Below are 23,925 nucleotides of genomic sequence, written 5' to 3'. Positions count from 1 at the left end.
TCACAGCTGGGTGGCTGTCACCTCGGAGAGCTCGGCCGGTGGGACCATCCACACGTCCTGCAGGGAGCAGCTGGGCTCGGCCAGTAGGCAGGGCTTGTCCCACACCTCCTCTGCTCCCTTTTTCTTGTCCAGGTTGAAGATGAGCTTCAGCTTCTCCGGCTCCTTGGAGTTCAGGATGATGACGCCCAAACCCAGCAGCAGGCACAGCAGCCCTGCCATGCACAGCACAAGGACACATTAACACTTCCTCCCAGTGTGTCCCAGCTCCATCCAGCTCCAGATGGAGGATGGTGACATGTGGCATCACCTGGTAGGTCTAGAGAAGGTGTTATTTCCCTTTCCACATCTGGATTCTGACATCAGTTTGGGCTCTCCACTAAAAAAAGGGAGGTCAGTGAATTGGGGCAGAGAGTTAGGGCTGGAACTGGGGAAAGGCTGGAGGAGCTGGGCTTGTTTAGCCTGAAAAAGAGGAGTGTCCAGGGGAACTTAGTTGCCAACTGTCCTTGGAGGTGTTGTAACATGGGAAATTCTGATTTGATGAAAGGAAATAATTGCTCCCCATGAGTGGGACTGCTGTGGGGCAGGTTCTGAAAGCAGAGGGAATCTCTGTCTGTGGGGACATCCACCTCCAGACTGAATAAGGCTGATGTGGCTTTGAGGTTATCCCTATTCTGGGAGAGGGACCCCTGAGGGTCCTTCTGGGCCAGGTCTTTCCCTGACTCTGCAATTCCTGACTGTCACGCTCTCCTCTGGGAACACCTCCAGCAGATAACTTCAGCCATTCATATCTCTTGACTGCTTATCTCTTTTCCCCCCAACCTTGGGGGAAAAAAAATCTTTTATGCCCTTAAAAAAAAAAAAAAAAGTAATTTTCTGTGACCAGCCATGGAGACAGCAGGGGTGAAGTCCTGTTGAGACATCACTGAACATCATGTCTGCAGGGATGGAGAAGAAAAGCCCCTGGAGCAAGCTGAGCACTCACCTGTCACTAATGTCAGCCAGAAGGATTCACCATAGTCTGTTTTCAAGGAAACTGGGCCAAACTGGATGGGGCACTTGGGGGTGTTCTTCGCAGTGAAGAAGAAGAGCAGTGAGAAGAGGATCAGTGCGGCAGTGAGCAAAAGCATGTAACCACCATGGAGCAGGATGGACATGGAGAATAGCAAGATGGAAATGAGCCACGTGCAGAAGGCCAACCTGTGAAAGGACCATAAAAACAAGTAGGAAGCATCCTGGGATAAATGTCTGGAGAATCCACTCAGGGTCTCCTCTTCACTTCCCAATGGAGGGACACAGCCTCGGGCAACCTGCTCTAGCTGGCCTTGCTTCGGCAGGTGGGCTGGACAGGCTGATCAGAGGACATCCCTTACAACCCAAGCAATTCTGTAACTACATGAGTGGTGGAGCTGTGGGACAGGTCCAGCAGTGATGGAGTAGGATCTCTACACCTGGGAACATTCAGTGTTGAGCTTCGCAAAGCCCCAAGCACCTTGATATGGCTTTGACATCAGCTCTGCTCTGGGTGTGGGACTGGAGTAGAAATCTCTGGACGTCCCTCCAAATTAACTTTTTTTTCTGATTCTTCTGATCTTCCACAACTGGCCACCCCCAGGCAGTTCTTACCTGTTCAGAGGGACAATGGCACCAAGGGACATCTTTGTTTGGAGAACTGCACCTTAAGCCATGCCCACAGCTGATTCAGCACCTGGAGTGAACCCAGCTGCCAGCTCTGCCCTGTGTGTGAGGTTTGGGTTTAGCCCACTGGGGAGCTGAGCCTAACAGCTCAGTTTTTCTTATTCCAAGAATAATAATGAAAAACAAATTTTCATCAGCATTCCTTCCTTGAAATACTCCTCCTCAATAACAGAAATATTTGGGCAGGGATATTCATTCTTCTTGAAAATAAAGACAGGGACCTGGAGCCCTTCCCCATAGGGAGAATTGCAAGGTTCACTCTTTCCCACCACCTCTGAGACACATGGGGGTGCTCCGAGACTCCACAATCACAAAACACACAAGGGCTCTCAGCTTTGCACCACAAGACAGCCTCTGAGTACCCTCATGATGGTCCCTCCTGCTTCCCACAGGCAGGTCTCATGTCCTCTTGGGTATGCAAGAGGAAGCCCTTCACAGCTGGTCTTACTGGGGCTCCTTAGTCCTTGGGAGAGGATCCTGAACTATAAGCCTCACAGCTGCATCTGTTTTCCCTTAAACGAAGAATAATTTTTCTCTGACCATAATTTTGTACATCAGGACAGAGGACACAGAGAAGGACTCCAGCAGATGGGTAAAAGCTGCCCCTCTGCTCTGGAGCCGGGCTGGGAGAGATGGGGGTGTTCAGCTGGAGAAAACAAGGGTCCAGGGAGACCTTAGAATCCCTTCCAGTGTCTAAAGGGGCTTCAAGAGAGGTGGAGAGGGAATTTGGACAAGGGATGGAGGGACAGGACAAGGGGGAATGGCTTCCCACTGTCAGAGGGCAGGGTTAGATGAGATATTGGGAGGCAATTGTTAGATGTGAGGGTGGTGAAGCCCTGGCAGAGATTGTCCAGAGAAGCTGTGGCTTCCTTGTCCCTGGAAGTGTTGAAGGCCAGGTTGGATGAGGCTGGGAGCAACCTGGGATAGTGGAAGGTGTCCCTGTTCATGGCAGGAGGTGGAATGAAATGAGCTTTAGGATCCCTTCCAGCCCAACATTTCTGTGATTCTATGATTCTATTGTTCTATGATTCTATGACAGACCAGGAAGCATGAGCATCCCTGATCCTGCTGAAAGCCAAGGATTTGGCATGGCCTTACAAGGAAGAGGGTGGCTCCATCAGATTCCCTCTGCTCTGCCTGGTTCTTTCCAGAGCAGAGACAGGGCTGACTTCTCTGTCTCTAACTCACCAGAGCGTGGCCGAGGCGTAGTGGCCGGAGATGCGGTACTGCCTGTGCACGGCGCAGGGGCTCTGCGAGGTGAACTTCTCTGCCACGTAGAGGATGGGGCTGGGCAGCCCCTTCTCCAGCCCCTCACTGTAGCTGCGGTCATAGTTTGAACTGAAGCTCCAGGGAAAGTACTCGTTGTAGTTGATGGTCTCATTGATCTGCTTCACTGGGTTTCCTGCCAGGTGACGAAGACTAAGCAGCCTTGGAGGCAGCTCCAAGACTTGCTGGTGTGGGGGCTGCAGGGCCCACAGCCCCAGTATCTCCGTGTATGGCTGCCAAACTTGCCCCCAGTCCCCTCCTGCTGTGATGTGCACTCACCCTTGAGTGTGATGTTCACCCCCTCCAGGCCGATCTGCAGCCCAATGTCCACATTCACCACGGCACGGCTGAAGGACTTGTAGGAGGTGTTTGCCTGCACCCAGCCAGTCTCCCAGTCCCTGGTGAACTGTATGGCTGTGAAGACTTCAGAGGTTAGTTATGGCCTGGCAGCAAGACATCTAGTGCTGGAAGCACCTGCCTGGTCACCATGGCCTGGGCATTACCTGCCTCGTCCCAAGGGCAAGGACTGGGTTGTGAGCCACAAGGAGGAAAAGTCCTGTATGTCCTTCCCCAGTATCAGCCCTGACTCATATTGGGTTGGTTTCTCCTCAGCCCCAGTGCAGTCCCTAACCCTTGAGGCAGTGGGGCTGATGTGTCAGCGCTGTCTGGGCACTGGTCCTCATCTAAGCACCTTCCAATTTGTCTGCCTGGAACTTGGTGGTGGGATTTTGGTGACTGCCTTGGATATGACCACCAGCCTTCAGAGAGGAGACTTGCACCTTCTCCCAGGTGCTGGAGCCAGGTCCCAGACACAAGATGGGTGTGGGTCTTCCCCATGAACTCATCCTACAGGCTGGACTTGGTGCTTGGCTGCTCTGTTCGTGCTCCCTCACTTTTCTCCTCCATGCCTTGGGCATCCTTGATCTTCCCCCCTAGAACCCCAGTACTCACTGAGGACCACTGCTCCCACGAAGAGTCCCATCACCAGCCGCAGGAACCAGAAGAGTCGCTGCCAGGGGTGAGCAGAGCAAGGGGACAGATCTCAGTCAGATTTTGCTGTGGGGACCTCAGCACCAAGCGTGTCACTTAGAAACACCAGATGGTGAGGAACAGGCCCATCCCTCCCTTGGGGACTCACACCATGTGCTTTGTAGGCAGGTGGCACGTGGGGGACATGTGGCTGGTGGCCACAACCCTGCTGTGACGGCGGGGAGGCAGCAGGGAGATCCAGACAGAGCCACGAAGGTCAAAACAGTCCTTTGGGGAAAGCTGTGACATCCCCTTTCTGGGAAGGAGCATGGAGGCACTCCCTTAAATAGTCTTGAGCTGGAATTTCCACACTTGTGGATGTTTTGGCAGCTGGCCACAGCTGGATGTAGAAGTAGTGACTGGGCATTTGTAGTGTGTCCCCTGTGGGACAGAAGCCCCTCAGCCAGTCCTGCTGCAAAGCCAAGCACACAACAAGCACGTGGCTTGCAGTGGGGTCTGTAGGCCACACAGAGCCCAGTGAGCAGTGCTTGGACATGCCCAGTGCACACCTCTTTCTTTTATTGAGGTTTCAGGGAAGGTGGAGTGAGGTCCTTGAGCCTCACCCTGCTTTTCCACTCCTGTGAAATCACTTGGCCTTGTTCATAGAGAAATCAAGCCAAGCTCAAATCTAGCTGCCTCAGAAATTTGGGATGGTGGAGTGGTGTCTGTAGCATGGGGTCCATGCTGGGATGGGCTGGTGCTCACCCCTCTGGCTTGCTAGAAATCCCAGAGCCTTTGCCCGTGAACTGTGGGCAGGTTTGCTCCCCAAAGCTCTTTTCAAGGCTGGGAAGGAGGAATGTGGGATACATAGTTCAGAGACCAGAGGTCTGTACTTCCCCTGCTTCTCCACTTACCCCCTTGCCTCTGATTCCTGGCAGGATGATGATGAAAGTGGCCAACATGGAGAGGAAGATGGTGATGATGACAGCCCGGGTGGTGTCAAAGGGGAAACAGGCATTGGCACCGGGGTAGAAGGGGTAGGAGCCATTCCACAGCGTCATCCTCCTTCCTGGGAGGGCTGGAAATTGACACCAGAGAGACAGCAGAGCAAAAATCACCTCCACAGTTTCACCATACCCAGCCTTCTCCACAGAACCATCTCCTGCCCCCCTGCCAGTGCTCTTCTTGTCCCAGGCACGGCTGTGTGTGCATCTCCAATACCTGGGGCACTGCAGCCCCACACAGGCCATACTCAGGCATCTCCCACGGGAGCCCTCCATCTCCTCGGGGTACATCTCAGAGCAAAGCTGGGTTGGAGTCACCAGGGCATCTGCTACAATCCTCAGGTTGTCCCCAGTGTGGAACAGCAAGACATGCAAACGCCACTGGGCCACTCGCTCCTCTCCTCTGCCTGTTCTCTGTCCCTGCTGTCTTCCCCATGCTCGTCCCTCCCTAGTTCAGTCCTTTATCCTACAGCCTGGCTCCCGTTCGAGGTTGCTGTGCTCGGGGCGCTGGTGAATCACAGCATAAACACGGGCTGTGCCTCATCGAGCTGCTCCTCGCTGAGCCCCGGCGGACTTAACTCCTCATCGTCCAAGGAAACAGGAATAACCCGGAGGGGACAGAGAAGCTGCCTGTCCCTGGCAGCAGGGTGCCTGTCCCAGGAGCCAGCTGGAGGGAACGGTAGGCAGAGAGATGCTGCTTGGGAAGCCAGATGTTTTTGCCATGGCGCTTGACCAACTCACTTTCCCGCTAGGAAAGGGCTGCTCAGCATCCCTCGGGAATGGGGACCATCCCAGCAGTGGTTGCAGGAACACCCACACCCCTTTCCCCACGCCGAACCTACCTCTGCCGCGGCCGATCCCGAGGGATGGGTGCTGTGCAGAGCTCCGCTGTGCTGCGGGATGTTGCCTCGGGATGCTGCCTGCCCGCCCGGCGTGGAGTCACGGCTGTGTTTCTCCCGGTGTTTTTAGAGTGCCCGCCTCCAAAGGCGGCTGGATTATCCAGCCTTACCCACAGCGGATCGGCCCCCTCTGGCGTTCCTGCTGAGCCCAGGGTAGGCAAGGCTGGCACAGTACTGGGAGAGGTTTGCCTTCTTTTCCTTGACTTTTCCTGCAGAGCGGTGAAAAGTTCAGCTGTTCCTTATGGCACGAAGACCCTGGGGCTCCCAGGCTCCTCGGGAGCCTGCTGCGAGAGAGCAGAGGGCTCAAATCCCTCAGCTGCACTGCCCGGTGAAACATTCCAGCTGAGATCACCTGGCACAGCTTGTGGCTGCACACCCTCCTGCTTGACCCTGCTCCTGACTCCATCCACCGGGACAAATTTCTTGGGAAGGTCCTGGCTGACCTGTCAATCCCTGGGCAAGGTGACAGAGTGACTGGCAAGGGGGATCATCAGAGATCTACAGGTCTAGAGGTGCTCCCAGCCTTGTTATGCAGAAGATGCTCAAGTTACTAACTTGGCCACAGTGTGGAGATCGTGGAAATTCAAGCTTTTGGGGTTTGCTCTTGTTCTGTGGCAGTTTGGTTGGCTGAAGCAGGTTGCATTGGTGCCAAGAAGGACCAGTGTGGCAGAAACACTTTCCTGATCCATGTTTGGGGACTTGTCTCCAAAACTGGCACAGTTACAGCCATCCCCTGGATATTTCTTTCTGCATCCCTGTGGATGGGTTGGCTGGGTGCCCTGGAGAGCTGAGCTTCCGACCCCCTTTGCAGAGGGATATAAAAATGAGTTTTCACTCATGCCCAGCAGTAAATAAAGGCATTTTTGGTCAAAGACTTTGACATTTCCCCTCAAGTGCCAAACTGGTGCTACTCAGTCTGAACACTGAATCCCACCACAGAGGTGGTTTAAAAAAAGTAAAGGGTGGCAAGGGTGCCATGGCTGAGGAATGTGTGTGCAGAGATGTGCTGTGGGGCTGTCTGCTGGGGATGTGGAACCAGCTCTGACTCTGAGAGCCTCTGCAGAGCAGAAGGAGACGTGGACTTCACCACAAAAAATGCAGATCCTCGGGGGTGTTCTCACAAACACACAGGCTTTGGACTGCTTGGAAAGGTCGAAATACCTCTCTCTCCAGCATGGGAGAGGGATAACTGAGGCAGTGACTGGTAATTAGCAGGCTGAGATTAATCTAGATGTGGAAGATGCAACCATGTGAGGTGGTATGTGGGATGAGTGCTTAGACCATCCATCCCTCATTGAACTTCCTGGAGATGGAAGAGGCAGCAGTGGGATGAACCCTGCACTGGCTTTGTTAAACCAATGTGTGGAGTTTGCCTGGAGAAAAGATTGAGGTGCAGTGGGTTTTGGGCTGTTCAGATGAGCATCACAAACATCTTTTGGGAAGATGCCCTCTTGCCAAAGATGAAAGGGAGGGGGAGGGAGTTCCCTTCCTCCTCCAAAGGAGGTGCCCAGCAACACAGGGTTTGTGTGTAAGGACATTGGGAAACTCACAGGGCTGCTCTGGTTCCCTCATCTGTCCCCAGCAGTGATGGAAGTGGGGTGGGATGGTGGCACCCCTTCCCTGGGGTGCTGATGGGGCCATGGGCTGGCAAGTGTGGAAAAGTTGCTGGATTTACCCCTCACCCAGTGCTCTGCATCTATGAGAAGCTCCTACAGAAAGCTTAAGGCCATTATTATAACTGGGCTTTGGGGAGTTTCCCCCTTTTTTAAAATCTTCTGGGTATTTCTGCAGGTGGTAAAGCTTCATCCCAGTTTCCAGGGAACAGGTCTGGGTGCTGCTCACCAGCAGCTCACAGCCTCCTGCTCAGGGCACTGCTCCCACCTCAGCACCCTGCCTTCTTGCCTGGGCAGCCTCTGCTTCACACCCTTGGGAGTGATGGATCCCCTGATTAGGGATGAGTCACCCGATCCAGGTCACCTGCGGGAGGTGGGGGCGAGGGGAGCAGCACCCAGCAACTCTTGCACAAGCAGCTGAAAAGTGTTGGATCAGCCACCTCTGTTAGTGCTGGGAATTGAGGTGGGGAAGGTGTGGGGACATGCCTGGGCAGGGAGGTGATTTTTGGGATTGAGCAGGAAGATTTCCGCCTGACCCATCGGAACCAGTGGGACAGATGTGGTGCTTGTGCCCAGATCACCCTGCCCCACTGGCTGTCCCCATCAGCCCTCTGTCCTGTTCCCTGACACAGGGAATGCTGCAATGGGAGTTTAGCTGGGGCTTTGTTGTGATGGAGCCCATCCTGTGTCCCATCCTGATGCTTGAATCCTTGCCCAGGAATCTTTGCCAAAGCTGAATGATTCATTATGGAGCAGCTTGAAAGGAAGAACGGGAGGAAGGATGGAGTGACTCTCTCTGATCAGTTCCACCTTGGTGAGCAGAGAGGTTTATGGTGCTGTGGCTGTGCTGTTTTGGCTATGGATATATTGGCAAGAAGGATCTATTTTTCCAGCTCTGTAAGTCAGTTAAACATTTTCAGCAAAGGGGAAGATGTTGCTGCCCACTACACTGACCAATAGGTTTTGTATCTTATGATGGAGACAAGTCAGGGTCAACTGAAAGGGCTGCCAGGAGATGGAGGCAGAGCTCTGCAGGAGCCACATGTCATCCCAGTGGGAACTGAAACAGGAGGGGTTTCAGCCACGCTTTGAGGAAATACTTGTCTAGAAATTGTGTTGAGTGTTCAGCCCACTGCCCTTTCCAAGAGCCATCAAGCAAGAGAGGAACAAGTCTCTGGACATGGCCTGGACCTTCTGAAGCATGCTCCAGGAAGATCATCTTGTGTGGGGGCTGCTTGAGAGTCTCTGCTCCCAGGCCCAAAAGGACTTTCAGCTCCTGCCAGGGCTGTTGTGGGTTTCCATGTGGTGTCAGAGACCCAGGGGACAGAAACCCAGCTGTCCCATTACCTTCCCAAATATATCTATCCTGCCCTGAGACTCCATGTCTGATCCTGTGGGCTCTAAGATCTGTGCCTGGGTGGGGAAGGGGACACCCCGGTGTGGGAATGGGGCTGTTCTCTCTTCCTTCCCTTGCCCCTTGCTGGGGTTGCCCAGCTTGGATGAGGGGCTGCAGGTCCAGCCCCTCTCTCCTGTCCATAGACCCGAAGTGTCCCTTCCATGCTGCCCTAATCCCAACTCTACAACAGCTGCAGGAGCAGGGGGATATGGGGAAGGAGCATGAGAGAGTCTAAGCAGGTACCCTGATGCCCTGGGAGAATGGAGGAGAGGGAGAAGACATCACCTCCCATCTTGCATCTGTGTTACGGATGTTGCCTCCCCAGTAAAGAGCAAATGGGTTTGCCAGCTCCCAAACTGCCTCTCCAGCCTCATCTCTGAGGGGTCCCTCACCTGACAGAGCTCTTCTGCCCTGGAATGAGTGTCAGGAAGTGTATTAGCCTTTGGGATGCAACTCAGTAGGGATTTTACTGTCCCAGCCTGGGGAACCCTGTCTCCACAGATAACAGCCTTTCCTGCCAGTTTGATGCAACTATTAGCAAGTTGAACTTCTCTGGGCTTTGCTGGGGCTTGTTAATGATGCACTGGGTGGTAATTAGCACTTTCATCCCTGGCTGCAGCTTAGAGAGTAACTTTCTCCTTAATCCCTGGCATCAGAGGTCTAATTAACATGATATACATTTTTCCATGGAACTCCTGTGTCTCATGTCTCTCTGACAGCCTTGGAATCCCTCCACTTGAATTTGGACCACCTCCTGCAAGGTGTGAGCTTGCAGATCATGGATCAGGAGGGTGAACACTGTGGTGGAAGATATCCAAGGCAGATCTGAGGTTGGCCAAGTCTCCCGTGCACGTTCTCTGACAGCTCAGGGTGCCACAAGGGCTTGTGGGCTGGTGTCCAGACCTGTCCTCACCCAGTGATTTTTTCCCACAAAGCATCACCTTGGGGTGGTGTCACAGTTGGTGACAGTCCTGCTGTGAGTGAGATTGAACTAGAGACCTTCAGAGGTCACCCACTAGTATTTATACAAAGCTTGTGGCCCTGTTCCTCCCACCATAATCACACAGACCTCACAGCAGAACTGGTTCCTTAAAACCATCCAGAGCATGTGTTCCCCTTCCTTCCAGGGAAGGGAAACATGGCAGGGAGCTGGGAAGCTGGCCTTTCATGAAAAAGGACATGGTCTTTGAGGTCTAGGGCCACCACCCAAATGTTCCCAGGCAAGAGGAATGGAGCCCCCTTTGTCCCAGGTCCCAGCTAAGTATTCTCACAAGTCCTCCTGCCCTGCTGCAGCTCTTGTATCCCTTTCCATGGCACTTGCATCCGCCAGCAGCACAGCTGTCCCCCCAGACCAGCAGCACAGCCGGGTGGGAGCCGCTTCCTGAGGACATGCTGGAGGCTGATGGTTCCCTTATCAGTGCCACCACCCTGCACCAGTTTGTGTTGGTTCTAATTTGAAAGCACTTTGAACAGGTACAGATTTCCTCCTGGAGGTGATTGGGTCTTCTGTGGCGCATCAGAGGATGGAGGATGTCAATGTTGTGGGAAGGGTGAGAGCTGGAAATTAAAAGAAAGGAGTGTCCTAAGTTGACTCTTTTTATATCCTGCCTAGAGTAGGAAGCGGTCTTACTGTATCCACCTCTGCCTACTCCTTCAGGAAGGAGATTTGCCTGAATTACTGCTTGGATTGTCTTCCCCCACTGGGAAAACACCTCAGTGTGGCTGTAGTGACCTACACACGTTTTATAAAATCCATCAATTCCACAGCAGTTCTGCAGCTCTACAATCCTGGCAGAGTCTTAGCGTTGTACAAGGGGTCCAAAGCTTGCCTGGTGGACATGGTAGGAGCTGGTTTATGGCCCCTTCCTCTGCAGCACAGCAGGAACATGCACTCCATGAGCTGTTACTGCTGCAAAGCAATTTCCCAGTGCTAGGTTTATCACACTAGTGATATTTGATACTCCACAAGCATAAGGAACCAATTAATATATGAATACCTTATTCCTGTTATAGTCCTTGGCTGTCAAAAATGCATCATAACAAATAGAAAATGGCAGTGAGATTGTGTTGGACCTCCTCTGGCTGCACTCCATTGCCCTGATGATTTTGGGAGTCTCATGTGGAGGGTCCTGTGGCAGGAGGGTGCTCATCCAACCCCACAGCTGTTTTTGTCTATGCTGCACCAGAGCTGCTTCCATCCCATAAAAAAGTCTTTGTGGGTGTGTAGCTGAAATGATCTATGTCTCCAGCCCAAAGCAGCAGCACTTGGTGCACAGGCACCATAAGAACCTCTCCTTCTGAGTAGGGTCATATAGAGGACTTTGGGTCAGGCACAGTAAACCTGGGGCAGCAATGACACCAAGTGGTGGCAGTGGACTTTCACTGACATCCCTCTGAGCCAGCTCCTATTCTGAGTCAGTCCCACAACTAAAGAGAGACAAATGTCAGTGGTGAAGGTGACTTGTCTCCATTTGTCTCATTTCATGTCCTTTTCCCATCCCTGGTGTCATGCCATGGCCTCAGGTTGTGGGGAAAGCCCAGGAACAGTGACAGTCCCAGCTATTCATGAGCTGTCAGGGCTCCTGAGGATCTGTGTCACTGGTCTGAGCACCTCAGGGAGGTCATCCCAGTGACATTACCTGAGTGGCCTCATTGCTCGTGGTGTACAGAAGCAGCAGATGCTGCTGTGAGCAAGGGCTTGAGCACAAGCAGCAGCGTGGAGGGTCATCCTTGAACCCCTGAGCAGCAAGGTCATGAGGAGGTGGCTTCCCCAGGTGTAAAAATGCTTGGGGGGGGTTGTTTGTTTCCAAAACCTGAATCAGTACCAAATACTTATATTATACAAACTGACAATTAATTTATATTCCACAAGTTGAGTCTGTTTTCCCCATGACAGCAATCACCAAGTGACCTCCCCCCTCTTTATCTCAAACCACAGCGGTGGGTGGGAGGGCAGACAGACAGACAGGACAGGTTCTGCCTGGGTGGGTGGGAGAACAAGGATCTCACCTAGTTGCCTCATGGTCAGGAACCTGCTCACCCTTCTGTGAGCTTGCCTGGGTGGTCCCATGACACAACATCAGGTCAGGAACTGCATTAGGCTGTCAGTCCCTCTCACGCTGCCGGCTGAGGGGCATCTGGTCTCTTCCAGTGTCAAACACGATCCACAATGTCATTATTTTTCTTGCTTATAATTAATTTTAAGCCAAGGCTTTGGTCCAGCTAATGAAAGGCGAGCTGGGGGTCACCCACATCCCAGCACACAGCAGCCAGTCTGGGCGAAAAATACAGATAGGAGGAAAGATTCCTGTATGGATGGCTGCAGGACAGTGGGAAACATCTTCAGCAAAGCTGGTGGGTAGGAGACCATGAAGGACACAGGAAGGGAATAGCTACAGGTGGGGTGTTCACCAGCAGGTTGGAGAACTTGGGAGGTTCTAAGTGACAGCAACGTGATGCTCTTCCCCAGGGCTGAAGCCAAACAACGGCTCCAGTGAGGCAGAGGAGGCTTTGAAAGATCTGAACTATCCTTGAAGGGATAGGGAGCAAGGTGGGAAGGTTTCCTACCATGGTTTTCATCTCTCTACTAGTTATTAGCAGGTTCAGATGCTGGATCATCCCTTGGCTTGGTGTGATGTGGTTCTGGGCTCCTGTAGCTCTTGGGAGAAGGGCTCTCCTCCCTGTGGAATCAAAGGATCAGGCTGAATTTAGTATTAGAAGGGTGGGAAGTGGGGTGTGAAAGTTTATGGTTTCACTTATGGCATCACTCTGGGGAATTTGCTGCCAGGTTTAGCTCTTCCTGGGGACATGTCCAAGGCTGGGGAGATCCTCCAAGGGCTGGAGCACCTCTCCTATGAGGAGAGGCTGCGACAGTTGCAACTGAAGAACAGAAGGCTCCAGGGAGACCTTAGAGCCCTTCCAGTGCCTAAAGGGGCTCCGAGAGAGCTGGAGATGGAATTTGGACAAGGGATGGAGGGACAGGAAAAGGGGGAACAGTTTCTCACTGACACAGGGCAGGGTTAGATGGGATATTGGGGAGAAATTCTTTCCTGCGAGAGTGGTGAGGCCCTGGCCCAGACTGGCCAGAGAAATTGTGGCTGCCCCATCCCTGGAAGTGTTCAAGGCCAGGTTGGATGGGACTTGGAGCAACTTGGTCTAGTGGAAGGTGTCACTGTCTGTGGCAGAGGATGGAACAAGATGGGCTTTAAGGTCCCTTCCAACCCAAACCCATTTACGATTCCAGGACTGGGTTCCATTTCAGTGCATCTATGAGCAGCATGTTTAGAAGGTGCAAAACCAGAGCCTGCTCCTGGGACTGTGTTCCATCACCTATTTCAGGCAGCCCCACTGCTGCCCTTCTCCTCATCTTGCACAAGGGAGGGCCCCAGGGCTGTTCCTCTGCCCACATGAGTGTTTAACTACATGCACAAGGTAAGTGAACATCCCAAAGCAGGCTCATCATTGGTCTGACTGTTTAATGGTTCAGCCAAGGCCAACAAGCCTGTAGCTAAGCCCGGGGTGCCATGAGGTAGGGACCCTGCTTGAGCCAGAAATCCCACCACTGCCATGACAAGATTTTGCTGGTGATATTCCAAGTAAAGAGGGTCACAAAGATGTTCTGGTAGTGAATGGTGTGATCAGCTCATCCAAGTGTGCTATTTTGTCATGTTTGGGTCTCCTTCAGCCAGAGGCTGCAGGGACTGAATCCAACCCCTCCTGGCTGTTGAGAGCCAGGAGCTTCCCTCCAACCCCCACCAAGGTGCTCCCAAGTCTCCACTGTCCCTGCACGAGCCCTGGGGTCTGCCCTCCCACCCCAAAGAGGAGTCTGTGCAAAGAGCCAGCTTTATTCACAGGTGCACATCAGACATCAAGAACACACAAAACATACAGGAGCTATACAGAGAGGCTCCACTTTTCATACACACAGTCACTATTAACAATATTACAGAAAGAATAAATAAAATGTTGCTATAGAAACCCACAAGGACGATGCTCTCCTCAGTTCACCACGCATAGCTGACCTTGCAGATCTCATCCTCCCCAGATGCACCTCTTCAGTTTGAAAAGTACTTCTCCAGCACCTTTGTTAAAAGCCCAGTCTCCTACAAAACAAGGCAAAATGGTGAGACACCAGGCTCTGTGTCCCACTGAGATCACCTGCTGAGTGCCACAGGGCAGCAGATAGGACAAATGTCCCATGCTGGAGTGTGATGGCACTTCCAGGGGTGGCTTGGGACAGCCCATGAGAAGGCTCCTGCCTCCCACCTGTGCTCCAAGGGCTGGAACACAGCTGTCAGACATCAGAGGGAAACTTCACCAACACAGTGGCAGCATGACTGGGAATGAGCACTGGCAGGGCTGGTAGGGCACCAAGACCCAGCTGGCACCTAAGGCAGCTTGGGGCAGCCTTTGCCCAGGCACATCTGCAGTGTGAGCAGTGACTGTGTGATTTACCTGCACGGGGAGAGCCACAGGGTTCACTTTTACAAAACTCACACCACATGCTCACCTCAATGAGGCAGGGCAGCACCTCCACCAGCTCTCCCATCCTCTCAGCAAGTGCCCTCCTGCTCAAAGGCTCCCCAGGGAGGATGGAAAAGGGTCCAGGACCCCCCCACCCTTTCAGCTGCATCCGAGAAGCAAGGCCTGCAGCAGCACAACATCTTACAGGGAGTGAGGTGGGCTGGTGCCTTCAGCCATGCCCAGCTGTACCTTCACCTCTATCCCAATGGGACCAGCTCTCGAGGGAAGCCTCAGTTTGCCTTAATCTGCTGAAAGTAAGTCAAGAAGGTGCTTGAACAATCAGTGGCACTCAGGCTCACAGCCCTGCAACTCTGCTCCACTTGTGCCTTCCCAAAAAAAGCAAAGAGGAGTAAGCCCTGCCTATCCCTGGATAGTAGGAGTAGCTTTACCTGCGTGCAGTGTTAGTGGATAGCTCCTCAAGCTCCTGGCTCAGTGGGACAGCACAAGTGGGACACATCTAAGAGGATTTCATCCGTTTTAGGCTCTTGGTTACTTCCTGCACTGGTTGGAAAGGGTGAGACACCAGGGAATCGTGCAGGAGGTAACAGACCAGCAGAGCCACACGGACTGAGTAACTCCATCTGCGGACTGAGCAGTTCCACCTCCACATCCTGTTTGAGGATCTGTGTCTGTGCATTGCTCCCAGGGGTAAGTTTTGTACTAGGAGCTGGGTGAGCTCCAAGGTAAAAGACACACTGAGGAGCCTGAGGATCTGCTGATACACAGCAGGATTACTGGAGCTCCTGCGCACTCCCTGCTCCCCAAAACCTGCTCTGCAGCAGCACACACCTCCCCTCTGCAAGGCTTTGTGCCCCTCAGTAATGAGGGACCCCAATCACAGTGACACAGAGCCAAGATGGGGGCAGAGGAAGCCCAAAGCTCTTTGCTTGACACATGCCTTTCCCTTCCCATACCATGTCCCTCTTGATCTCTCTCTGCAGAAATAAGAAGGGAAAAAGGATTTCCCTGTCCCTTCTTCACGGCAGCTACAGCAGCCACCATTCTCTTTTGCATCTGGGTGAGGAAGACCCAGGTGCCTATTAACAACCCCTGCGCTGGAAATCACCACTGCCACAGCTCCATTGCAGCATTCCTTGTTCATCCTCACACCCTTCCCAAGCACCCGGGACTATTTGTCACTGCCCAGCTAGACATGGCCCTCGGGACACTTCTCCTCTGCCCCCTTCTGGCTGGTCTTAAGGAGTGGTTTAAGGGGAATTAGAGAAGCGGAAAGAGGAGGGGTGCACCTCTAGCAGCTGTGCAGAGGCTCCCACCTCCAGCATGGCTCCACCACCTCCCAGCTCTGAGTGTCTCCCTCCAGCTTAGTCAATATTCACCTGGTTAGTGAGGTCATATTTCCCTTGGTTCTCATCCAACAGTCTTTCCTGCAAGAGGATTTTCAGGAGCTCCCGGGTCAGCAGTTCCATCATGTCCTCCAGCAAGGCTCGGAGGGAGGGACCGAAGACCATCGGCATTGCAGGTTCCTCCGGCGACTCCAGGTGCGGGGACCCCGTGACACTCTTCTTCCCCATGAAGTGACCTGCAACACCACGCCCCGTGTGTCCGCGGGGACCCAGGGCTCCGGCTCAGCCGGCACCGAGCGACCTAGTGCCCAAATCAGCTGAGTCAAGGGAAATCCAGAAATCCCAGGTCCTCATTCCACGGGACTTTTGGGGATTTTGGGGAAACTTTCTGCCGGCAGGATTTCCGGGGTTACAGACATGTCCGGGGATGCCGGACCGGTCAGTTGCCTGGGGCGTTGGATCTGCTAACCCGGGGATGCTCGACCTGCCACACAGGGATGCCGGACTTGTCTCGCGGGAATGCGGGTGCAGGTAGCCTCACCCCTGCCCTGGCCTCCCCCTGCCCAGCACAGTCCTGCCAGGATCCCCCTCCGCCCGCGGGGCACGGGGGGGAGCAGGGGGCTCCGCACAGGCAGGGACAGAGCGCTCGGGGAGGCAGGAGGTCGCTGTGCCCCGCACATCCCGCTTGTCCCTGCGACCCCCCCCGTCCGATACCTGTGGCCCAGAGGTTTCCGCGGGGGTTGACCTTGATCTTGGCGGCCTGGCTGCGGTGCTCGGCGAAGTCGAGATGCACGGCGGGTCCCAGCGCGGCTCCGCAGAGCAGCAGCAGGAGGCAGCGCAGCGCCATCGCCGCCCGCGGGACCCACGCCCGCTCCGCCGCCTCCCGCTTATAGACCGGAGAGGGAGGGCTCGGCACGCCCTGACCGCTCCCCCGCCCCCAGCCCCGCCCCCAGCGCTGACAGACCCGGGAACCACAGCCCACGGGGTCCTGAACCCTCTGCGTGTCCCCATCGTGTGTCATTCCACAGCCCTGACGGGGCGGGACACGGTGACAGACCCACCGCTGAGGGGACAGACTCATCGCCGAGGTGGACAGTGATAGACCCATCACTGCACCACCCATCAGTACACCTACCCACATGCACAGATCTCTCCATCATGTCCCGTCCATGCTTCCACCTCCTCATGCTGCCCTTTTGCACTGGAGCTCAGCCACGAGCTTCATTCCCAGTTTAGCCAAACCCATCTCCCACTACATCTACTTGTGCACCTGATTATTGGGATGGACTTGGAGGATCCTGTCCTTCAGGACCTTGCTTGGGTGATAGGTCTGGTTCTGCCCCTCAGGCACCTCTGAGCACCTCTTAAGGACCTCCCAGCTCTGCCAAGCTCCTTTACTTTCCCGAGAAGCCTCCTAAAGGGTCCCACTGACAGCTCTCTGTAGAGGGTGAGGACCAGAGCCTGTGTATCACTTCTCAGCTTTTCCACTCCCTCTGGGATTTTGCAGACCACTATTTCTTGATCACCACACCCAAACCTTCCATGGATTATCACATTCCCCATCAGCTCTTCCTTTTCCACTAATGGGATGGAGCTGTGCCCAGCATGTACTGCTGTTCAGGAAAACAGGGCTGGACATGACACGTCCCCCTTCAGCAGCAGCGGGTCAGAGCCTGAACTGCAAACACAGCTCTAAACTTACAGGGAGAAAAAAAATCATAAAGTGCTCCTGTGTTAGCCTGGGATCCTCCCACAGTGAGTGTGTGTCCCCTTGGGTGGCCAGAGGCTGGCCAGCCTGTGCTCCCTCCTGCCCAGGATCTGTACCACAATGATGGGCAGGGCCTTCTTCTTCTCCATCACCCATCAGGGAGGTGGCTGCCTCCACCAGCCTTGTGTCCAGCTGTGCTGGATGTCTTGGGCTGCCATGGGGGATCTCACTCCGCTCCCTCACCATGTGTTCAGCAGCAGTATGGCTGAGCAGGCGGTACTGGGCTTGCTCTTTGAGGAGGTGGCCCCTTTGGGGGCCATGGGGCACATGAATATGATGGTCACCACAGATGTGGCACTAGCAGCACCACAGCTCTGACCTTCACGTTCACATCGTGGCAGTGTCGCCTCCTCCATCGAGTCAGTGGAGAGAGGAGCCCTGAGGCCCTCAGTCCCGGTGGTTGGGACGACCACTTGGGCTCTGGTGTCCCCAGCCAGCCCCCACATGCCGGTGCTCCAGCTGGACAGACAGATAGAGACACCCCCAGTCCTTCTTCATTTCCTCTCACAGCCTGTGTCCCTCCCCCCATGTCCTGCACTGTCACTGCCCTGACAAAACACAGCTTGAAATGGACCGACATTATCCCAACCCTTTTCTTCAAAACAGTTTTAAATTCACTCATAGTGCTGGAAATCTGGGGTGTCTGGAGAAGGCCTGGGATGTAGGAAGGCAGGAGGAGGAGGATGTGAGGTCCAGAGAAGGTGCTGCATTTGAAGGAAGAGCCTGGTGCTGCCCAGCTGAGTCTGGTTTCCCCTCACGCTGGGCAAGGGGTGTTTTTTGAGAAGATGAGCAGCGTTCCTCCACTGCAGGGAAGAGCAAGATGAAGGGTTACCTGTAGGATTATGAAGGATGAAGCCAGGGATAAAGTGATCCCAATTACAGAGGGTAGAGGAAAGAGCTCCAGGCAATTACAGCACCAACTGAAGCATGACGGGGTTAAGTCCTGTTCCTTCAGGGAAGCACAGGCAGCCTCCCGGGGACATGGGATGAGCAGTGGGAAGCAGCACACTGTTTCTAACATGGTGAAGGCTTTTGCACTGTTCTAACTAAATACACAACGAGTGGACACACATCTTCCTCCTTTTTCAGCTGGTGGCTGCAGGTGTTACTTCAGCCGAAGTGGGAGCAGAGGAACAGGTATTTTGATTCCAGTGGCACTGCAGGCATGGGAAAGGCTGGGAAAAGGAAATCAGGGAGTTCCTGCCCTGTTGCAGTGTCATTATAAACCCTCAGAAACTGAGGGGACACTGGATTAATTGCTGAGTACTGAGGCTTGACCAGATGGAGTGTGTGTGGAAGATGGGAGCCCATAACTCTGATTTCAAGCCTGGGAAGAGCAATGGAATAGCTGCTCAGGGACTTGGTGGAGGCAGGAAGAAGGAGCACGACTCAGGGCAGCCAGTGGGGTTTTTATGGAAAACAACTGGTAAAAGGGCCTTGAGCTCAGTGCTTGCTAAGCAGCAGCAGCACCAGTGCTGGGATCCAGGCAGGGCTCCGAGAACAGCAATTCCATCTTCCCCAGCACTTTGGTAAATACCAGCCCCAGACAACAACAGAGAGACCAGGTTTTCTCTGGATTTTTCCAGTCTTCACAAAGAAGTGACGTTGCACTTAATTTTGGAAAAACAACTGCTACCCTTGGGAAAGGCATCAAGGCAGGACCTGAGCTCAGCCTGGTAGGGTTTGGGGTAGATTTGCTGCCTCTGCCTTTGTCCTGCTTTGGTGCCCAGAGCGAATGCCTCACCTGGAGCCTGCTGGAACCTCCAGCATTCCAGGCAGGAATTGTCACTGCAGTGGTCCTCCACTACTTGCTCTCTCTGGCTCAGCAGAGATTCACTTTCCCAACAGCTACCAGCCTCCAAGGGAATCTTCCCAGCTTATACATAAAAAAACACAATAGAAATTCTGTTTTATAAATCTGTTTTGCTGACAGAAGTCAGCATGGCTTCCACAGGTGGTGCAGGAGATAGGGCTGTTGGCCACCAGCTTCCTGCAAGGAGCCAGGGAGGACAGAGATGACTCCTTGAAAAATGCCAGGCTGCTGATGGTTATTCCTCGAGGCAGAGGAGGGGGCTGCACAGAGCTAACTCTCCCCTCTCCCATGAGACTTAACCTCTGGAGCTGCGTGTGAGCAGCCCTGCACAGACCCACACCCTCCAGGAACGGGCCCTTCTCACCCAAAACACCTCAGCTTCCCCCGGTGTCTCCAGCTGGAGGCAGCAGGGGTTGTTTTGCTTTGTTTTTCCCCAGTAATTCTCACACACCATTTACTCTCCCGATCACTGCTGACCACAGATCTGACATTTTCACAGCAAAATTTGTTACAACCCTGACGTTCCAGATGGTAACACTTAACTCGGAACCTGTTGTTTTATAAATGGAGTTAAAATTGGTTTTTCCCCCTGTGCACCATTTTATATTTATGTACATTTGAATTTCATCTTTTTTATTACCCAGGCTCTTCCCTCTTGCCTCCAGCCTTTTGTTCTTTACCTTTTAGCAAATGATTTTCCCCCATAAGGATCTCAGCACCTCTTCCAAGGCCGCTTTCTTTCTTCAGGAGCCTTTGCTGAGGGACCTTGCCAAATACCTTTGGGAAATCCCAGTGGGCTCCCCTTGCCCATACACCTCCAAACTCCTTCAACAAGCTCCAAGTCTACTTTTGGGGTGCCTTATTCCTTATCACCTGGGGTGTCCTGTTCCTTATCAAACTCTTATCTGCTGTATGAGCAGTAACAGACCTGTGAAACGGGCATGATTAGCAAATTCTCCAAATGTACTGAAAAATTAAGTAGGATTTCACCAGGCAAAGGAGATTGTAACTATGCAAAATAAATGGATTTCAAAACTGCTCAGCCAACAGGTCCTTGCCAACAACAAATGTAAGACCAACCTGGAAAAACCCTGGTTCAAGAGGTTTAAAGCAAGGTCCATTTTATTCCTTCTCTTTTGAATTATGATTTGCATTCAGGTCTGGAGTCCTCAGCACATGGCAGACAGGAACCTGTTGGAGCAAGTCCAGATACGGCCACAGAGATGATCTGAGGGCTGGAACCCCTCTGCTCTGGAGACAGACTGGGAGAGATGGGGGTGTTCAGCTGGAGAAGACAAGGCTCCAGGGAGACCTTAGAGCCCCTTCCAGTGTCTAAAAGGGCTCCAAGAGAGCTGGAGAGGGAATTTGAACAAGGGATGGAGGGACAGGACAAGGGGGAATGGCTTCCCACTGTCAGAGGGCAGGGTTAGACAGGATATTGGGAGGGAATTGTTGGGTGTGAGGGTGGTGAGGCCCTGGCACGGGTTGCCCAGAGAAGCTGTGGTTTCCTTGTCCCTGGAAGTGTTGAAGGCCAGGTTGGATGAGGCTTGGAGCAACCTGGGATAGTGGAAGATTTCTCTGCCCATGGCAGAGGGTGGAATGAAACAGGCTTTAAGGTCCCTTCTAACCCAAACCATTGTGCAATTCTGTGCTTTGGTACCTTGGCATTGACTCTGTATCTCCCAGAGAGGTGACTGGATGGCCTGGAACAGACTCTGAACTGTGGAGCTCCAGAACTCAGTGCAGGCTTCCCATGCCCTGAAAATACCCACCTGGGCAGGCAAATGTGTGCTCAAAACCGATGGCTCTAATAAAAAACAAATACAAAGGGCAAAGGCCTCAAATCCCCCTATTTATCTCCTTCACAGAGCTCCTGGTGCCAATAAAACTCTTAGCAGCAGTTAAGTTGTTTCAGCCTCTTCACCACTTTTCCAAAGCCAGGTCCTGCCACGTGCCTGAGGGTCTATTTTGATGCATTTTCCTCTTGTTTACAGATATTAAATCCCTCTGTTACATCCATTCGTCCACAGGCAATAGCTGTTGTTTATAAAAGATAAAATTTGAAATCTCACACATCTTGTTTTCAACTCATTTTCAATTTTCATTTAAGCTGTAAATGAGTTGTGGTTTTCCCTGAGGTTTCCCACTCACTCCACGCCTTCAGGACATATTACAAATAACTGCTCTGCAAGAAGACTCAGAGAAGAAAATCATGTTTTCTTGCAGGCAAATCCAGGCCCAGCTCAGAAGTGATCCAGCCAGAATTGCACGGCAGAAATCTGACACCCCAATTTGAGTGAACTAAGGTTCAGAGAAGTTAATTTTCTCCGTATTATTTTACTTCAGTCTCTCAGCTCAGTTTCTACAGGTGAAGGACAGGTTGGAAAAGGTGAAACCAAGATGTTCATCAGAGAGAGCTGCAGGCAGGGTTTTTGAATTATTAAACAAAAGGAGCAAAAATAGCCAAAAGATGAGGAGCTGGGCAGAGGGATCAAGAGACTGAGAGTGTGTCTGCTCCTGGATCACAGATGTCCTGGATACAGAGGATGGGTTTCTAGTCCATCCCTGTTTAGACTGTTCTTCTCTGTGAAGATGTTGAATCCCCCCAAGGTTTAGGGAGCCCTGTGAGATCAGGCATTCAGAGGACATGCTAGAACTGAACACGTGTAGGAATTTCCCCATGAGCAGGAACAGATTTAACACACAGTGTGCTCAACCAGCAAGAACCAGCATGCAGGCAGGTCCTGCTCCACAGGGAAACAGGACTATGTATGATGGAGCTGGTGGTTTTTTACAGCAACTGAGGGATAAACAGGGATAAGCAAACAGTTGCTACTGGGCAGACTACGAACAGCACAGGCACCCAATTACGGTGAAATAGATCCAACAAGACAGATTTCTCAGGAAAGCCACTGTGCCCCTTCTGAATCCAACATGCTCAGGCTGGTGGATTTACCCCTGCAGAGACCTGTGGCTCCTGACAGGTGAGATGACAAGGGAGGGAGAAGGTAAAAGGGGCAGGGAGCTGTTGAATTGGCTCAAAAGGCAATGTGGGTGCTGCTTCTCTCCTCCCAGCAATGAGACTGTGGGGCTCAGTCACCCACCACGCATCAACTGCCACCCTGAGCTGCTGACATTGCTGAACGGCCAAAGCTGGGCCTCTCTGGCATCACCCTGGCACTCCTTGCTGCTGGAGGATGAAAACAGGACACTCCTCATCTGATTCAGGCACTGAGTCACTGACACCATGTGGGGCTGCAGCAGGGCCAGAGAAACAGCTGCTCTGCATTCCCCCTGCTCTGGCACAGGAGGGTCCCCAAGGGATGTGCTCTGCCTAAGCCACCTCTCCTCTCTTCTTCTCCTTTTCCTCCTTCTCTCCTTCTCCTGGCCAACTCTTGGTATGTTTTGCGAGCTGCACGCTTGGTTTGCACTGTGCATTTCTCCAGCAGAAAATGGTGTTCAAGCCATGTATGGACAAGGTTTCACCTTGGAGATTCTCCTCAGAAAAAATACAGCTGACCTGTTCTGATTTTGAGGGCAGGGAAATCACCACGAGATTATCCAGTCTCTGATGATTTACAAATCTGAGCCCTGTATATTTCTGCTAAGCAACGTGCAGAGACAGATCTGGATGAACCACCTCATGCTTGCTGCTGTTTAACCAACAACTGCGAGTTCAAGCATCGTAAATATACAAAACCAGCCTCCGTCTCCTGGAGCTTCAGCTTGCAGCACATAACCCCTCACAGCTCACCTCCCAGCCACCATGCTCTTGCTTCTGCATTTAGCTTTGATATGAAAAAAATATCACCCAACAGAATTCCAGCAGTGATCAGGCACAGCCCGGCGTGGCTTTGCTCCATGAAACAGCTCCTGCTCGTGAAGGAATCCATACCCTGAACTGCGGATGTGACCGAATAGTAATTAAACACTGGAATTGCTACCAGAAAACCTGCCCTGTTTGGCTGTAACCACAACAGAGACAGGAGCAATCTCAGCCCTGATAAAATTTTGTCTTCATTACTCTTCTCCTTTATAAACCAGACCTTTCAACACCCATGTAGTTTACAAGCAAATCCCATTCCTGTGGTGACACAAAGATCTCTGTCCATTTCTAAAGCCTCCAGTGTCACAGGCTTTGCTGGAACTGCCCAAAGAGCTTCACCTTTACAAAAAAATAGAATAATACTGAAATAGAACACAAAGACACATCAAGTTCTACCAGCAAATGCCCTGGCTCTGTGGGTACTCAGCAGTGCTCCCAAACAACTCAACATCAGCACCGAGCCGGCCGGAGATCCTGCTCGCTCTGTGGCTTTTCTGCTCAGCAGAGCAGAATAAACCTGGTGGGGAAGAGCCAGCAACAACTCTGTGTCATCCTGCCCCCACATCCCCAGTTTCCAGTTTGTGCAGGCTCATGCCCAGCCCCCTCTCATCCCACTGTGGAGGGAAAGGTGTTGCAGGGATGCAGGAAGTGATGTGGGAGGTGGTGGGTGCTGGAGCTGTGAGGGGATTGACTGCTCGTTTATCCTAATTAGAGCCAACACCTCACTTCACGGCCACAGGTAGCAGAACTGCACTGAGCTGAAAACAAGCAGAGCACAGGCTGCAGAGATGAATTCTCAAATCCCACAGTACAGCCCCCTGTTTAGGGCAATTGTTTCTGTTCAAGTAC

The 23,925-nt window shown here is 52.8% G+C and overlaps 2 protein-coding genes across 2 annotated transcripts; both read right to left on the bottom strand.

Moving 5' to 3' along the window:
* On the bottom strand, nt 1-4,991 carry LOC116792960 (dual oxidase maturation factor 1-like). The gene is made up of 6 exons (XM_032700465.1): nt 4,845-4,991; nt 3,913-3,970; nt 3,241-3,375; nt 2,884-3,097; nt 983-1,197; nt 1-212 (listed from the first exon to the last, which is right to left on the bottom strand). The coding sequence occupies exons 1-6, from the start codon at nt 4,989-4,991 to the stop codon at nt 1-3; spliced, it is 981 nt and encodes a 326-aa protein (XP_032556356.1).
* An 8,675-nt stretch (nt 4,992-13,666) lies between these two features.
* Nucleotides 13,667-16,614, bottom strand: NMB (neuromedin B). Its single transcript, XM_032699793.1, has 3 exons — nt 16,384-16,614; nt 15,703-15,905; nt 13,667-13,944 (listed from the first exon to the last, which is right to left on the bottom strand). Exons 1-3 carry the CDS (start codon nt 16,514-16,516, stop codon nt 13,897-13,899), a joined length of 384 nt encoding a protein of 127 aa, XP_032555684.1. The 5' UTR covers nt 16,517-16,614; the 3' UTR covers nt 13,667-13,896.
* Between the last annotated feature and the right edge of the window lie 7,311 nt (nt 16,615-23,925).

Source organism: Chiroxiphia lanceolata, chromosome 12 (assembly GCF_009829145.1).
Source record: "Chiroxiphia lanceolata isolate bChiLan1 chromosome 12, bChiLan1.pri, whole genome shotgun sequence".
Lineage (NCBI taxonomy): Eukaryota > Metazoa > Chordata > Aves > Passeriformes > Pipridae > Chiroxiphia > Chiroxiphia lanceolata.
Note: the sequence above shows the minus strand (reverse complement) of the source record. Positions and strands in the feature narration are given on the sequence as shown.

Excerpts from the sequence above, each read along its gene's own strand:
- LOC116792960 (XM_032700465.1), bottom strand. The coding sequence starts at position 4,991 with ATGACGCTGTGGAATGGCTCCTACCCCTTCTACCCCGGTGCCAATGCC. Across the intron at positions 1,198-2,883 it reads TACGCCTCGGCCACGCTCTG|GTTGGCCTTCTGCACGTGGC; the intron begins GTGAGTTAGAGA and ends GTCCTTTCACAG. Across the intron at positions 213-982 it reads CTGGCTGACATTAGTGACAG|GGCTGCTGTGCCTGCTGCTG; the intron begins GTGAGTGCTCAG and ends TGTGCATGGCAG.
- NMB (XM_032699793.1), bottom strand. The coding sequence starts at position 16,516 with ATGGCGCTGCGCTGCCTCCTGCTGCTGCTCTGCGGAGCCGCGCTGGGA. Across the intron at positions 15,906-16,383 it reads CGGAAACCTCTGGGCCACAG|GTCACTTCATGGGGAAGAAG; the intron begins GTATCGGACGGG and ends GTGGTGTTGCAG. Across the intron at positions 13,945-15,702 it reads AATATGACCTCACTAACCAG|GAGACTGGGCTTTTAACAAA; the intron begins GTGAATATTGAC and ends CTTGTTTTGTAG.